The sequence below is a fragment of the Muscardinus avellanarius genome (genome assembly GCF_963383645.1).
Source record: "Muscardinus avellanarius genome assembly, chromosome: 3".
Taxonomy (NCBI): Eukaryota; Metazoa; Chordata; class Mammalia; order Rodentia; family Gliridae; genus Muscardinus; species Muscardinus avellanarius.
The window spans coordinates 141944102-141961839 of NC_137788.1; the positions used below are offsets into that span (position 1 = coordinate 141944102).

At 39.4% G+C, this 17738-nt stretch overlaps 1 protein-coding gene across 2 annotated transcripts in view; it reads right to left on the reverse strand.

Annotated features, from left to right (window-relative positions):
* UBE2Q2 (ubiquitin conjugating enzyme E2 Q2) overlaps positions 1–17738 on the reverse strand; it is a gene marked incomplete at both ends in the record, with an annotated part of 78141 nt that overhangs the window by 18312 nt on the left and 42091 nt on the right. For both annotated transcript variants that reach the window (XM_080692593.1, XM_080692592.1), the window contains 3 exons: positions 3547–3605; positions 15704–15794; positions 17356–17416. In XM_080692593.1, coding sequence (XP_080548719.1) covers positions 3547–3605; positions 15704–15794; positions 17356–17416 — 211 coding nt within the window. The remainder of the gene's footprint in view (positions 1–3546; positions 3606–15703; positions 15795–17355; positions 17417–17738) is intronic.

The following is a 17738-nucleotide window of genomic DNA, read 5'->3' on the forward strand; positions in this document are numbered from 1 at the left end:
GTTTTACCATAGGTCAACTGTATAACAGTAACACTTATTTTATTTAAAGTTTGGCGATGACAAGAAATAGAGTAGTACATAAAAGATGTGAGATATAAAATACATGGAACAGAGGCTGGGCATGGTGGCACAAGCTCATAATCCCAGCATTTGGGAGGCAGAGACAGGATTGCAGTTTGCAAACAGCCTCAGCTACTTAGCAAGGCCCTTTGCAACTCATTGAGACCCTGTTTCAAAAATAGAGACTAAAAAGTTGGGCTGAGAGTGTAGCTCAAAGGTAGAATAACCCTGAGTTGCATCCCCAGTACTGCAAAAATAAATAAATAAAATAAAATACAAGAACAAAAACTTCTCAGCTAGACATGGTGGCATATTCCTGTAATCCCAGTACTTAGGAGGCTGAGACAGGAAGATCACAGGCTCAAGGATAGCCTCAGCAAGTAGTGAGACTCTCATCAACCTAGCAAGACCCTGTTTCAAAGTAAAAATAAAATAGGGCTGGAGGTATAGCTCAGAGGTAGAATGCCCCTGGGCTCAATCCCCAGTACCAGGGGGGAAAAAATCTTAATAATCCATCCAGAATCCAATGTTTAAGCTATACCCTGATTCTGCAAATTCAAGTTCTATGTTTTATTAGCATTCCAATTTTTTCGGCCAGCTTGAGTCAATCAGTAATTCCTCCTCACTTACTACTTGTAGTCGACTGCGAAGACCAAATCATTTTGATTCTGCCTCAATGAGCTTTCACATTTCATCCTCTCCCCACGCCCTGATGCCTGCGCCAACTCAGGCTCTTACTCCGCAGACAGCACGCATGCTCAGTGAGCTCAGTGAGGAGGTTCACATCCTCCCAGCTTTTTAAGTGCCATTTCCACTGTCAGCAGATTCATCTTCCCAAACTGTTATTTCCCTTTTCATGGGCCAGGTAAAGAAAGATGAATCCGCTGGGCATGGCGGCGCAGGCTTGTAATCCCAGCATTTGGGAGACTGAGATGGAAGGATTGAGGCTCAAGGACAGTCTCAGCTACTTGGTGAGACCCTTTGCAACTCAGTGAGACCCTGTTTCAAAATAAAGAATAAAATATAGGGCTGGGGGTTTACCTTGAAGGTAGAATGTCCCTGGGTTCAACCCCAGTACAGAAGAGAAAGAGAGAAAGAGAGAAAGAGAGAGAGAGAGAGAGAGAGAGAGAGAGAGAGAGAGAGAGAATCCAATACTCATAGTTAAGTTTACTTATCAAAAGAAGAGAAAAAAAATTGTCACTTATCTATGGAACTGTGTAAGTACAAGTTATTACATCAGCACTATTTAAACAACAGAAAATAATTATAGCTTGTTAGCTAGAAAAATGCTGATTTTTATGAACAAGAGACACAAAGGTAGAAAATTCATCATATTTGAGCCCTGTGTTTATTTTGCATATGTTAAATACTTGGCTGGGTTATCATAACATTTAACTTCCAAACTTGATCATGAGGAAAGCATTTTTTACTTCCTAAGTCTAGGGAATCTTTAAAGGTTAACAAAATGAAATTTTACACACTTCTAAACATCTTTTTTAATGCTTAGTTATCCTGAGATCTCCACTCATCCTGAGAGTGTATTTGTGGTCAATTTGGTAACAATCTATATAAAAGAAGCAAGCTTTTATATTGAGGATTTGCAGATCCCTAAGGTCTATTCATTCACTAATGAATTACTTCAGTTTTTCTTGCTCTCAAGCAGAAAACACTTGGGAGCATTCTCTGGGACACCATGGGTAAATTACATATTAGTTAAACACATTTAGGAGAAGGTGTTTTGTTGTTGTTGTTTTGTGGTACTGGAGATGGAACCCAGGGTCCTTCTACCTCTGGGCTACACTCCTAGACCTATTTTATATATTTTTTATTTGGAAACAGAGTCTCACTAAGTTGCTGACAATCTAATAAAGTTGCTGAGGTAGGTCTAGAACCTTTGATCATCCTGTCTCAGCCTTCCAAGTACTGGGATTACAAGTGTAAGCCACCATGCCCAGCTCTTTTTATTTTTGAAACAGTCTCCCTAGGTTGCTAAGGCTGGCCACAAACCTATTATCCTTCTGTCTCTGCCTCCCAAGTAATGAGATTAGAGGCATACACCACCACACCCGGCTTTGAAACAGACCACTTCTGAGAAAGATCATAAGTCAGTTCCTCTTATTTTATTTATTTATTTATCTATTTATTTATTTATTTATTTATTTGGTGGTATTGGGGATAAAACCCTTCTACCTCCAGGCTGCACTCCCAGACCTATTTTTATATTTTTTTTTAATTTGGAAACAGGGTCTCTTAAGCCAGCAAGGCTGGCTTCAAACCTACACAATCCTCTTGTCTCCACCTCCCAAGCAGGGATTACAAGCCTGCACCACCACGCCTGGCAGTTCCCCCTATTTTTTTGGGGGGGGGGTGGTACTGGGGTTCCTAGAAACCCTTCTACCTCTGGGCTACACTCCCAGACCTATTTTTTATCCTTTTTATTTGGAAACAGGGTCTCTTAAGCCAGCGTGGCTGGCTTCAAACCTACATGATCCTCCTGTCTCTGCCTCCCAAGCACGGGGATTACAAGCGTGTGCCACCATGCATGGCAGTTCCCCTTATTTTTAACATTTAAAAATTCACAAATCATTTTAATTGCTTCTACTGGGGGGGTGGTTATAGAACATTTTATAAATAACCTAGAAATCAATACTTTTTTTTGGATGTACTGAGGATGGAACCCAGGGTCATTCTACCTCTGAGCTACACCCCCAGCCTTTTTTATTCCTTTTTTTTTTTTTTTTTTGAAACAGGGTCTCACTGAATTGCAAAAAGCCTCACTAAGTAGTTGAGGTTGTCTGTGAACCGGCTGGGATTACAAGTGTGTACCACCACACCCGACCCCCAGCCCTATTTTTTATGCTTTAATTTGAAACAGGGCCTCACTAAGTTGTGGAGGGCCTCATTAAGTAGCTGAGGCTGGCCATGAACCTGTGATCTGCCTGTCTCAGCCTCCCAAGTACTGGGATTACAACAAGCATATGCCACCACGTCCGGCTGTTAGATATCAATTCTTATTTTCCCCCACCCTCCATAGCTACAAGAGAAGCGATACAAACTTCAACTATTGTACTAAACTGCAAATACTACCTCCTGAAGGAGAGCCAATCAGCTCCACAGGCCAGGAGATGGCATGTGATTATTCCTAAAAGACCACTTAGGATTACAGACACACAGAGATTACTCTCTAGTCATTCATAGCCTCAATCACAATTTATATTTGAAAACACTTGGTTTTTATGGTAAATTTGTAAAAAATAGAAACCATAAAAAAACCCTACCTATAATGATTTATACCACTGGTTCTGAATGGGGATCCCAAATCAGCAGCAGCAGCTTCACCTGGGAACTTCTTAGAAATGTGAATTCTCAGGCCCTGTCCCACACATGCTGAATCAGAAACCTTGGGACAAAGCCTCCAACCGAGGCCTGCTCCCATTTAACTACTTCTCCAAATGACACAAAATCAAAAAAAATAATAAAACTCACCCTCCTGAGAGAACAGGTAACACCACTCGAACAAATGGAGGATCAAATGGAAAGTTATCCTAAAAACAAACATGCAAGTTTAGCTCATTTTAAGAACAGCTTTAATACCATATTATTAAAAGATACATTTGGTATCTGATAATGAGGGTCATAAACTATGACCAAGAAATAAAATGAAACAAATATAAAGCAAATAAATTTTAAGATCAGGCCCAAGACACATGTTTTGGCAAACTTATGAAGTATTTAAAGTGGTTCCATTTTTGAGCCGGGCGTGGTGGCGCACACTTGTAATCCCAGCATTTGGGAGGCTGAGACTGGAGGATCATGGTTCGCGGACAGCCTCAGCTACTTAGTGAGGCTCTCTGTAACTCAGTGAGACCCTGTTTCAAAATAAAGAATAAAAAATTGGGCAGGGGGTATAGCTCAGAGGTCAAATGCCTCTGGCTTCCATCCCCAGACCTGCAAAAAAAAAAAAAAAAAAAGAAAGTGGTTCCATTTTCTTTCTTTTTTTTTTTTTTTTTTTTTTGGTGGTACTGGGGTTCCTGGAAGCCCTTCTACCTCCGGGCTACACTCCCAGACCTATTTTTTACATTTTCATTTTTGGAAACAGGGTCTCCTAAGCCAGCACGTGCGGCTGGCTTCGAACCTGCGCGATCCTCCTGTCTCTGCCTCCCAAGCGCGGGGATTACAAGCGTGCGCCACCACGCCCGGCTCCATTTTCAATAGACCTATATACACAAGTATATCATTCCAATAATAAGAGATCAATCTTCTGTTTGATGATTAGATATGGGCTTAGGACAGGGGAAGAGTGAACTCTAGAGAGGTGGGACTTTTCCCCTTGGATTTTCTTCCAACTACAGGAGAGAAAGATAAAAGGTTAACAAACTGAGTAATACTCATAGACTCAGGGTTAGGGAGATAAAAACCAAAGCTAAGTGCACCAAGGACAGGTGCTGATAAATCTGTTACACTGGAGTTTGGGACAATGAAGGACAAAGGACACATTGCCCTGATAGGAATCAAGTCCAGCTTTTTAACATCCCAGTCCCTAATTTGATCAGGCAACCCTGGGTTGCTACTGGCCAATCACCTAACACAGGCTAGTGTAAACACTGCACCCGAGACGTTTAGTCAGCTCTACACATAGAACTTAGAACATAATCAGAAAACAACAAACACAAAACAAGAGAGACAAGAGTTAGCAGACACACTTTAAAATAACTGTTGAGAAGCCGGGCATGGTGGCGCACGCGCGCTTGGGAGGCTGAGACAGGAGGACCGCGCAAGTTTGAAGCCAGCCTCAGATACCTAGTGAGGCTCTCAGCAACTTTGTGAGACCCTGTTTCCAAGTAAAATATTTAAAAAGGGCTGGGAGTATAGCCCAGAGGTAAAAAGCCCCTGAGTTCCACCCCCAGTACCACCACCAAATAAAATAATAATAAAATAAAATAGAATAACTGTTGAGGATCACAGGTTCATGGCCAGCCTCAGCAATTTAGCAAGGCCCTCCACAACTTAGATTGTTTCAAAACAAAAAGTAAAAAGAGGGATTAGGGTATAGCTCAGAGGTAGAATGTTCCTTGGCTGAATCCTTAATACCACAAAATGAATAAACAAATACTCTGTTGAATTTTTGCAAAGAAAGAAAAGCTTGAAAACCTGGGGAAGAACTTCAAATTCTAAAACTATAACACATGGAAACTCCAAAATTTAGAGGCACACTGAAATTAATGACTCAGTGGATGAGTTCACAGCAAAAACTTAGCAGATAAGAGATTCAATAAATTGTAAAACTAGTCAGATTATTTTCCAGAATAAATCGAAGAAATTGTGGAAAATAATAAGACATAAGATAATATAATGAAAAGGTTTACCTAGAAGGCAAAGAGAAAATAGAACAGAAAAACTAGATGAGAATTTTCCAAACCAATTAAAGACTTCATGATCACTATAAAGTATTTCAAGAGAAAGAATAGAGACTGCAATAAAGAGGGTAAGCATCTTAAGGGCATAGTGGCACAGGCTGAAGCAGGAGGATCCCAAGTTCAAGTTCAGCCTCAGCAACTTTGCAAGATCCAGTCTCAATAAAAAGGGCTGGGAGTATAACTCAGAGGTAAAAGGCCTATGGATTCAAGCCTCAGTACCAGAGAGAGAGAAACAAAGAGAATATGACTGAGAATGATATTATTTGAAGTGCTGAAAGAATTGCCAACCTAGAAATCTATACTCAGTGAAGATACTGTTCATAATGAAATAAATATCGACCTATCTTCCTATCCAAAGACCCACCCTGAAGGAAATACTAAAGGATATATATATAATTTTTTTTTAATTTTTTTGTGGTACTGGGGTTCCTGGAAGCCCTTCTACCTCCGGGCTACACTACCAGACCTATTTTTTACATTTTTATTTGGAAACAGGGCTTCCTAAGCCAGCGCGTGTGACTGGCTTCAAACCTGTGCGATTCTCCTGTCTCTGCCTCCCAAGCGCGGGGATGACAAGCGTGCGCCACCACGCCCGGCCTAAAGGATATTTTTCAGGTAGGAGAAAGAAAAATATCCCAGATGAAAATTTAAGGGCAAAAAATAAAAAAATTTAAAATACCGATAAATCCTAGTTAATATTAATTACTCAGAAGTCATAGGTTTTTAACTAGTCATAATGGGCATGCCTATAATTCCAGTACTTGAGAGGATGAGACAAGAGAATTGCAAGTTCAAGATCAGCCTTGGCAACTTAAGACTCGACTTAAAAAAAATTTTTTTTTGTAAATGGCTGAGAATGTGGCTCAGTGGGCTCAGTGGTAGAGTGCCCTGGATTCAATCCCCAGTAAACCTCACATGCACAAAGGTGTATTTTAAATTAGGTACAGAACTAAAATTCATGACAAGGCTCTATTGACAAAGGAAAAATACAAATTAACAATTTCTTATACTTTGACAAAGCAAAGGTATGTATTGTAGCTATAAGATAGGAATGAAGAACAAGAGAACCTGTAACTACCAAATTAATAGAGACAGAAAACAGGAATAATGAAAAGAAAAATAATTCAAAAGAAAAAGGGAACACAGTGCATGAAATACAAAGGGAAAATCACCCACAAGGTGGTAGATTAAACCCCAATACCAAGAGCTTGCCTAGCCTGTGTGAAATCCGGGGTTCAATCCCCTGCACTGAAGCCAAAAACAAAAACCCTAACTCCAAATATTAGAAACCACACTAAGCACAAAGGCCACCAGGCACAGTGGTGCACGTCTATAATCTCAGTGAGTTCTAGGCCAGCCCAGTCAACATAGCCCAACTTACGGGTAAACTACCTCTGGGTTCTATCCTAGTACCTGAAAAAAAAGTTAAAAGATTATCAGATTGATAAAAATATAGGAAGTGAGGAGAAGCAGGCAAAAAATGAGAAGAAAGAAACCTCAGCAACTTTTCAGGCTAACAAGCACAATTCTCCTTTTCAAATTCTCAGTTCTGGAAATTATTTCCGGAAGAGCAAGGATTTTTTTTTTTTTTTTTTTTTTGCTTAATGAACTGAACAAAGACAGTAGGTGAACTGGCAAGAGTGTGAGAGGTCAGTCCCTTGATGGCCAGGAGGGCGCAAAGGCTGCCCCTCACTCTCCTACAGACACACAGACAGTGAAATGGCATACCACCTCTCATGAACACATGTCATCAAGTCTAAATCAAGTTATCTCTAATTTCTGTGTTCCAACAAAAGGAAACTAATGCCTTTTAAAAAAATGTTTGAAAACTTGGCATGGTGACACAAGCTTATAATTCCAGTACTTGAGAAGCTGAGGCAAGAAGATCACAGGTTTGAGGGCAGCCTTACCAAGGAGTGAGATTCTCACCAACCTAGTGAGACCTGTTTCAAAATAAAAATAAAATAGGGCTGGGGATGTACCTCAGAGGTAGAATGGCCCTGGGTTGAATCCCCCTGAAAAAAATATTTTAAAAACTGAGATTAAGTGGTTGAAACAAACATTTGTCTCATCCAGTTATTTCCAAGGAGCACATAAATACAAGTTTAACTGGGAGGAGACAAAGTGGCAGTACAACCTCAGTAACTTACTTTAACTGGCTCCCTTTGTCTCCTTCAATTAAGAGTATGAGGAACGTACAAATTATGAAAATTCAATCCTACTGGGAGAGGAGGAGAAAGCTCAATTCTGATGGTTAAAATGGATAACCTTAGATTTCTATTGCCAGGTTAGAAAGAAGAAATTACTTATAGAAGTTACCAACGTAATAACATAATCTACTTTCAAGTAAACAGCTCATTATTATCTATAATTAACAACATAATGAAAGGCACAGATGCAAAGCTTAGTAAAGTACAACTTCATTTAATCTTCTTTTATTCAGATATTTCAATATGTGATCCCAAATGAGTGATTAAAAAAATTTTAACTGAAGCCGGGCATAGTGGCGCACGCCTGTAATCCCCATGCTTGGGAGGCTGAAACAGGAGGATCGCACAGGTTCGAAGCCAGCCTCAGCTACTTAGTGAGGCTCTCAGCAACTTAGTGAGACCCTGTTTCCAAATAAAATATAAAATAGGTCTGGGAGCATAGCCTGGAGGTAGAAAGCCTCTGGGTTCCACCCCCAGTACCACCAAAAAAAAAAAAAAAAATTAACTGAGAATGACCCTTATTTTGAGTAGTTCTTCAGAATAAGTATTCTATATCAAAACCTAGGATCTCTACAACATAAACTCTATACCCTGGAACTCAACTAAATCAAGATTTTACAGAAATTACAAAGAAGTTGTTCAGAGAGGGAAAAAAAATACTTGAGGATGGCTGTTAAATGGAAGTTTGAGTAGCCTCAGTATACTCAAAGAAACTGAAAATCTCAGACTTATAAAGATCTCCTAAAGTTACCCGATTTCCATTTCCAATTTAACATCCTGGACTTCTAAACTATTCTGTGTGTGTGTGTGTGTGTGTGTGTGTGTGTGTGTGTGTGTGTGTGTGTGTTACTAGGGATGGAACCAGGGGCATTCCACCTCCGAATGACACCCCAGCCCTATTTTTTATTCTTTATTTTGAAACAGGGTCTCACTGAGTTGCAAAGGGCCTCACTAAGTAGCTGAGGCTGGCTTTGCATCTGCGCAGTCCTCCCGTCTCAGCCTCCCAAATGCTGGGATTACAAGCGTGAGCCACCAACGCCCAGCTTCTAAGCTATTCTTAAGCATGAAGTACATTCTGTTTTTTTTTTTTTTTTTTTTTTTTTGTGGTACTGGGGTTCTTGGAAACCCTTCTACCTCCGGGCTACACTCCCAGACCCATTTTTATACTTTTTTATTTGGAGAGAGAGTCTCTTAAGCCAGCATGGCTGGCTTTGAACCTGTGCGATCCTCCGGTCTCCGCCTCCCAAGCAGAGGGATTACAAGTGTGCGCCACCACGCCCGGCGTACATTCTGTTTTTGAAAAACTATGTCATCAGATGGCTCGAAACAGTTCCAAATCATTTCCTTACACTGAGTTGAAAACTGCCTCTTTATAATTTGATTTTAGTTCTAATTTTATGCCCATTGTTCATTTAAAAAATATGAAATAATGCCTTCAAATATATAGTCCTTCAAACAGTTGAATACAAGTTATCATGAACCCTCAGTGTTCTCCTAAGTCTACATCTAAGTAGTTAAGACATGGAATATAATCTCTTCCCAATCCTGGCTACTATTCTTTAAAGAGGCCTAAATTTGTCTAAATATACCATTCTTAAAGAATTACCTCAAAATTCACTTCAGTAATTCAGTTGTGGCCTGAATATAGAAAAATCACTTTCCGACTTCCGGGAAGATGGCGACCGAGAAAAGCGGGGCTTAAGAGTCCCGCTAACAACCAATCTCCATTACCACAAAAAGAGCGCCTTTCATAGCCAGAAAACACCATCACCAGAAAAACAAAAAAACCACCAGGCTCCAGAGAGAAAGCGAACTGAGAACAGAGCTCAGGGCCACAGAGGAGACACACGCGCCCGAGGACGCGGCAGCAGCGCCATACTGCCGGCGGCAGCGGCGAACTCAGCGGACGGCTACAGCAAGTCGAGGTGAGCCGATGCGGAACAGCCAGGCGGGATCTTTCGGCGCAGACAGCATTTAAAGCTCCCAGTGGCTGAGCTCAGCACACGCTGCAGGGATTCAGCGTGGAAATCAAAACCAGAGAAGAAAAAATACGCCAGCCTCATGGCCGAGGGCGTGGCAGAGGCGCCATATTGCCACCGGCGGCGGCAGCAGCAGTGAATTCACCGAGTCCAGTACAGCTACATCTACGTACTCAAGAACAGTGAGTCAAATTGCGGGCCACAGAGGAGAAATCCCAGTATTGTGCCTCCTGGCACTTGACCCAGTGAGGGAGTGGTGGTGGCAGAGATATCACACCATAGGAGAGCGTGCAACCTGGCACCCCCCATAGTTTAAAGCAGCCTCTATCGACTCCCTGGGTCGGAGACTCTGTGATACAACCCAGTAAAGGAGTAGTAGGGTCTGAGATAATACAGACTCGAGATCCAGAGCACCTTAAGTGAAGCCATAGTGACCCAAGGGAAGAACCCAGAGAAGGCACAAACCTCCGAAATCATGGGAAAGAGGAATAACACTGAAGTAATGAATGTGCACAACCCCACAACATCAGAACCTGATAAAACAGAAAATCAGAGATTTCTAGAAGATCAAATCAGGAAAATAACTGTAGAAATAATAGAGGTGCTTCGAAAAGAACTCAGAGAGAGCCAAAAAGAGATAAAGGATGCAATTAATGAAGTAAAGGCCTCAATTCAAAGCACAAACAACCGATTAGACCACATGGAGAACAGAATCTCGCTCTTAGAAGATGAGCAATCCAAAAATGAATGCATAGTTTCTAATCTAGAAAAAGATATCCAACAGCAGGAATCTGACATTGAAGAAATATGGGCCCATCTTAAGAGAGCTAACCTAAGAATAATTGGAATAGAGGAGGGAAAAGAAAGTGATACCAAAGGGATCAACAATCTCTTCAAGGAAGTAATAGCAGAAAATTTTCCAAATATAGAGCAAGAGGTTGATACACAGATCCAGGAAACTTATAGAACTCCCTTTAGACAGGATCCGAGAAGAGGATCCCCACGCCATATAATTGTCAAAATGACCAATGTGGAAGCCAAGCAGAGAATCTTAAAGGCAACAAAAACAAAGGGCCAAGTGACATTCAGAGGCAAGCCAATTAGAATCACTCCAGACTTCCCAAACCAAGTCATGAGAGCCAGAAGGGCTTGGAGTAACATATTCCAAACTCTGAAAGAAAACAACTTCCAGCCAAAAATTTCCTATCCAACAAAACTTTCTATCAAATTAGATGGAGAAATAAGAAGCTTCCATGACAAACAGAAACTGAAGGAATTTATGTCTTCAAAACCAGCGCTAGAGAAAATACTCAAAGAGATTAACTACAAAGAAGAAATAGGTAACACTCACCAGAACCAGAGAAACAAGAGTTTCCATCCAACAGACAACTAAGATTGGTTATCTGTGGAGATTCATTATTTATGGAGTTTGTATATTCTTCTGTTGCCTGTGCCATTGAAATCATATCCAAGAAATCACTGCCAATTTCAATGTTGTGAGGTTTTATGACCCAGATTTTCTCCTAAAAGTTTATAGTCTTAAGATTTATATTTAGGTCTTTTATCTAGTTTGAGTTAATACTTGTATGTGGGATTAGGTAAGGGTCCAATTTTATTCTTTTCCATGTAATTATTATTTTTCAACAATATTTAGTTAAAAGATTATTATTTCCACCACCAAATCTTCGTGGAAACCTTGTCAAAAATAACTTGACAATATAGGGAAGAAGTTAGCTCTAGGCTTGTATTTAACTCCAATGGTCTATATATCTGCCTTTAGAACAGTACTACACTGTTTCAATTATTGTAGCTTTATATGGTTTGAAATCAGAAAATATACATCTTCTAGCTTTGTTTTTGCTTCGAGATTGTTTTGGGTATCTAGAGTCCATATTCCATATCAGGATAGATTTTTTTCTGAAAAATAAATATATGATAGTTTCACCTAAAAAAAAAGAAAAAAATATTCTCTGGTAAGAAAGAAAGCAAAAAGAAATATTGAAATGTTATCTTTAAGTCATCAAAAGCTTGGTATCAGACAAATGAAACTGTTATGTGAGATTATCATTTTTAATTTTGGATAAATTGCTATAATACTAGATGTCAACCACTAAGCCAAGCATGGGAGGGAGGGATGGGGAGAGAATGGGGTGGGGATCGGGTGGGGGCTGACTGGGCGATGTGTGCATGTATGTCTACAAAAGTTTGTATCCCACTATGATGTATGAATACAGTGCACCAATAAAATAAAATTAAAAAAAAAAAAAAAAAAAAAAAAAAAAAAAAAAAGAAAAATCACTTTCCTAAACGTAAAGAACAACAGATTTAACAAGTGGCTAACCAGGTCCCATTCCATCTTACGATGTACTTCAAGTTTTATTTTTATTATTCATGACTCTCAAGTTGTCACTGTGGACATCTGAGGCCATAAATATACGTAGTTCTGGCTCCTTTCTGTGAATCTTTCTTTCTGAGTCATACCTGCTATCCTCCAAAGTCTTGAACTCCCGATACTAATAACTTGGCAATTCAGTTTAAGGTCCTCTTCATAAGGTCAGTTAGTTCAGGACAATCACATTCTTCCCAGGCCTCTTAAATACGCCAACCCTAGAAAAGGCCCTTCTTTCTGCTGTCAGGAGCCATGGTCCAGTAACATAAATCCAATAGAATTCCAGCCATTTACCTCCCAGATCGTCCCCTCCCTGAAGTTCTACCTAGAGCAGGAAAACATAATGAAACACTTCCTGCAGTCACAAATCCTCCTGGCCACAATTTCATATTCCTTTAAAAATACCTCCCACACCTGGATAATGCCAGCTACTCAGGAAGTGAGCCAGGAGGATCAAAAGTTCCAAGCCAGCCTAGGGAGCTTAATGAGATCCTGTCTCAAAATAAAGTAAAAAGGGCTCAGTGGTACAGTACTTGCCTAGCATGCCTGAGACTTTGAGTTCAACCCTCAGCACTGAAATAAGTCAACCAATCAACCTCCCAGAAACTGATAGGAGCAGCACACACAGGGGTGGCTTTAAGGTACTGATAAGGTTCCATTTCTTAAGCTTGGTATTGGCCACATTTTGATGTATGTATGATTTATTATCATCTTTATCAGGCAAAATATTTTGCCTGGGTTTTTGTGTTTGTTTATTTTGCTTGGGCACTTCATTTATTGCCCCACAAGAACCAGTAAAAAATAAAATCATTAGCAACTTCCATAAATATACCAGATTCATATTCTAGGAAGACAACCCAGTTGATAACTGAGATCATTTCTACAATAACAAAACTAGGGGAAAATACTGACTTTTGAGCTATTTCAAGAAAGTACAATCATAAGATATATTCCCCAACAAGAATATACATACATACAACTGAGGTAAGAAGCTCTCAAAAAAAAAAAATCATGACACTTTTTATAAGTAAAAGAATATTCTTTCACCAGGCATGGTGGCACATGCCTGTAACCCCAGTACTTGGGGAAGCTGAGACAGAAGGATCACGGGTTTCAAGCCAGCCTCAGCAATTTAGTGAGGCTCTCAGCAACTTAGTGAGACCCTCTTTCCAAATATAAAATAGGCCTGGGGTGTACATGGAGGTAGAAGTCCCCTGAGTTCCATTCCAAGTATCACCAAATTAAAAAAAAAAAAAAAAAAAAAAAAAGTATTCTTTTAGCCAGTTGTGGTGGCATATGCCTATAATCCCAGTACTTGGGAGGCTGAGACAGGAGGATCACAGGTTCATGGCCAACCTCAGCAACTTAATAAGGCCTTCACAACCTGTTTCCTAATAAAAAAATAAAACAGGCTAGGGGCATAGCTCAGAGATAGTTGCCCCTGGTTCAGTCCCCAGTACCAAACAAAGAAGTATCCTTTCATGTCTTTTTTTTCTTGTTTCAAAACATCTCATATCTACCTAACTCTCACCTACTCCTACTACAAAATCCTATACCAGGTCTGTATCACTTTCTTGCTAAGATTGAAGTCCCCAAATTGTCTCAGAGAAATCTACTCTATCCTATCCAAATTCTGCTCTTCTGCCAAAGATATAATGACCATTAAATACAAAAGGAAAAGTGTAAGAAATCAACCGTGCCCTTATGTAAAACCCTCTAATGGCTTTTTACAGCATAAAAGCAAGATCTCAGTATGACCTCCAAAGGCTCACAGCCTTCATCAAACTGATTTCCCCCGGAAAACCCTCAGGCTTTGAAGAATAGGGATATTTTAAACATCTCCAGATCCAAAGCCTAAGGCATCAAAATCTACCTAACTGAAGTAGAGGAAAAAAATATATACACCTGCAAGACAACTGTTGCATCAAGTTTTGTTTTCAATTTAAAAGAACAGGTAAGAGCCCAGCATTGTGGCGCACACTTGTAATCCCAGCATTTGGGAGGCTGAGACAGGAGGATCGCAGTTTGCGGATAGCCTCAGCTACTCAGTGTGGCCCTTTTCAACTCAGTAAGACCCTGTTTCAAATTAAAGAATAAAAAAATAGGCCTGGGGTGTAGCTCAGAGGTAGAATGCCTCTGGGTTCCATCCCAGCACTGAAAAAAAAAAAAAAGGTAAAAAAAAAAGCGCCATATAATTCAAATACAACTTCCTAAGAATCTTTCCTAGTTGTTGGTTTTTTCAAACAAAAGATTCAATATATTAAGGGTTTTTAAACTATTATGTTTTATCCATATTCCATACTAAATCCTAACATTTTACACCTGGATTCCATTGCTATTCTTTTTTAACTTTTATATAACTTAAATATAAGATAAAATTACAGAAAATGCATAAAATATAGAGGTACACCTCAACAAGTTACCAAACAGTATGTGCCCATGAAACCAACACCCAGTTCAAGAAACAACTGCAACCAATATCCAAGAAGCCTGCAGGTATCTCTAAGCTCACAAATCCTAGATGGACTCCTTAACTTGTATGGCAATCATGTCTTTGTTCTTGATAGTTTCACTGTCCAGGTATGAATCCATGTCAGTATTTCTTAGCCTTTTTAAAATTTTTGCCCCCCTCAGAAGTCTTTTTTTTTTTTTTTTTTTTTTTTTGGTGGTAGGTGGTACTGGGTTCCTGGAAACCCTTCTACCTCCAGGCTACTCTCCCAGACCTACTTTTATACTTTTTTATTTGGAAACAGGGTCTCTTAAGCCAGCATGGCTGGCTTCGAACCTGCGCGATCCTTCTGTCTCCGTCTCCCAAGCGCGGGGATTACAATTGTGCGCCACCATGCCCGGCCCTCAGAAGTCTTTTTAGAAATTGTTTCTCTAACTTTACCCTACTATGCTTCATGGAATTTTAATATCACAAAACTGTGTATTTGTTTCTGCTTTGTACCACTGTGATTAGCTAAGTTATTTTGGTTTTGGTTGTTTTATTTTCACCTCACTTGGGGCACTGTTGCATCACTAAGAATGACTTTTTGTTTTTTTTGTTTTTTTGCAGGACTGGGGATGGAACCCAGGGGCATTCGACTTCCGAGCTACACTCCCTGCCCTATTTTTTAGTCTTTATTTTGAAACAAGGTCTCACTGAGTTGCAGAGGGCCTCACTAAGTAGCTGAGGCTATCTGCGAACCATGATCCTCCAGTCTCAGCCTCCCGAATGCTGGAATTACAAGCGTGCGCCACCACGCCCGGCTAAGCATGACTATCTTTAATCTATTTTTGAACTCTCTATATGTGGAATCATATAAAACAAGGTTGAGGTCTGATTCCTCTTGCTCAATACTGTACTTAGAAGTCATCCTTCTTGCTGCATATAGCTGTATTCCATTTTATGAATACCACAATTCATTGCATTGGCACTCGGGTTATTTTCTGTTTGGGGCTATTAAGAACAATGCTGCTCTGAACATTCTTGTACATGTCTCCTGGTGTGTCTAAGCACTCATTTCTTGCACAGTATATACCTAGAGAATCCTAAACTCTAAGGTATGAGTATCTATTATACCAAATAATACCAAATAGTTTTCCAAGAGAGCTGTACAAATATAAAATCCCATTAAATATGAAGCTCCATTACTATTTTCTTACCTTAAAAGAGAAGTTAAGCAAAATATATTCTATCCCTTCTTTTTCTTTTAAGATCTGAAGATCACTGTGCAAAGGACTATCAGGATCAACTCTAAGAATAATAAAACAAAAGTCAGTTCAAACAGAAAGTTAGGCTAGTTGTTCTCACTAAACTGAAATATGAACCAGTCCAAGAACTAAAATTCACACAGAAAAGTTTTAAAGTTGCCTTGCATCCCCAGGAAAAATAGATCACCATAGTCTCTAGTTCCTTGAAAATAAATGTCCAAAAAGAGATCATGGAACTCTAAATATATTCTAATAAAAAGATTCAAAGTTGGGTCATTCTAATTGAAAAGCACTCATAGGCACAGTGTCCTCAAAAACTAAAAAAAACTGCCGGGCGTGGTGGGGCACGCTTATAATTCCCACGCTTGGGAGGTGGAGACAAGAGGATCATGCAGGTTCAAAGCCAGCCTCGCTGTTTTTAGGAGACCCTGTTTCCAAATAAAATATAAAATAGGTCTGGGAGTGTAGCCCAGAGAAGGGTTCCATCCCCAGTACCACCAAAAAAAAAAAAAAAACCCTAAAAAAACTAACATGCTTTCTCAATATTTTTTTTTAATTTAAAGATGTTTATTGCATTCTATTTTTGGTGGGAAAAAGACATGTAACATACATTATACATTTATTTAGCACAACCTTGTAAAATGCGCAAAGTATAAGTGGGTAGGAAGCACTTTTCTATTCCTAGTCCCTTTCTGAGGACTAAATCATAAACTGCTCCACTGTAGTTAAATATTTCATATAAAGGTTGGGCACCACATTGAACATTTATTAGTTTTCTCCCTTCAGTATAGGCAGCAATTCACCATTTATTCTTCAATTCCTCAACAAAATCCAATCCTCCAGGAAGCTCCCCCTTCAAGTATGGCTGAGGGTATTAGCTCCAAAAATCCATTTAATATACTAAACTGATAAGAATGAATACTACACTTGATCTTAGTCAAAAAGCTAAAAAGTTATGTTTATCAATTATATTATTAGCTGGGGGAGAAATTTGTTCAAGGAGAGAAATCTGCCACTGACAAAACTAAAAAAAGTCCAATCACTATAATAAAAATCTACAACAGTCCTACACAAACATATTCTGCTTAAATCCCCTATTTCAAACATATATGGGTTATCACAGTCTCACCAGAGTATTAGATATACTTATGTTTCTAAATTGTCATTCTCGGCCGGGCGTGGTGGCGCACGCTTGTAATATCCACTCTTGGGAGGCGGAGACAGGAGGATCGCGCAGGTTCGAAGCCAGCCGCGCGCTGGTTTAGGAGACCCTGTTTCCAAATAAAATAGTATAAAAAATAGGTCTGGGAGTGTAGCCCGGAGGTAGAAGGCCTTCCAGGAACCCCAGTACCACCAAAACAAAAAAAAATTAAAATTAAAAAATAAATAGTTATTCTCATGAACTCCCACAATTGATCCTCTTTCTCTTCATTTTGCTTTCTAAATCTCCAAATTAGCCGATTTTAGCAATCTAAGAACTACTGCCATAGAAATATGGTCTAAAGTTTTAAATAAAAGCCATAATACAACGGGATCCAATTAGAAGGGAGGAAAAACAACTTTTGTGATACTCTTAACACAGTTGCCATCAAAAAGCCACTTACTTGTGCAGTTTAACATGCCAGTCATATAAACTGTCATTTATGAGTTCCACTGAATAAATCCCTGAAGAGATATAAAACATGTTGGTTACTCTTCAATTAGCCATGTACCTATTGCTTTGGTGTAACTATATATATGCATTAAATAACCAATAAATGTAGAAATTTTGCTACTAACATGGAGTACTTACGCCAAACTGTAAACGACTGACCACTGGACTGAGCATCTTACTCCATTAACAGATCATTAGAGCCATCAATTAAAGGATTCCTTAATGAATTCAGGAAGTGCTTAATGTTAACTCTCAGGAAAAAAATAGACTACACAAAATCATATTTTCTTAAAACTTTTCTTCTATGTATATAGCAGCATTTCTATAAAATGA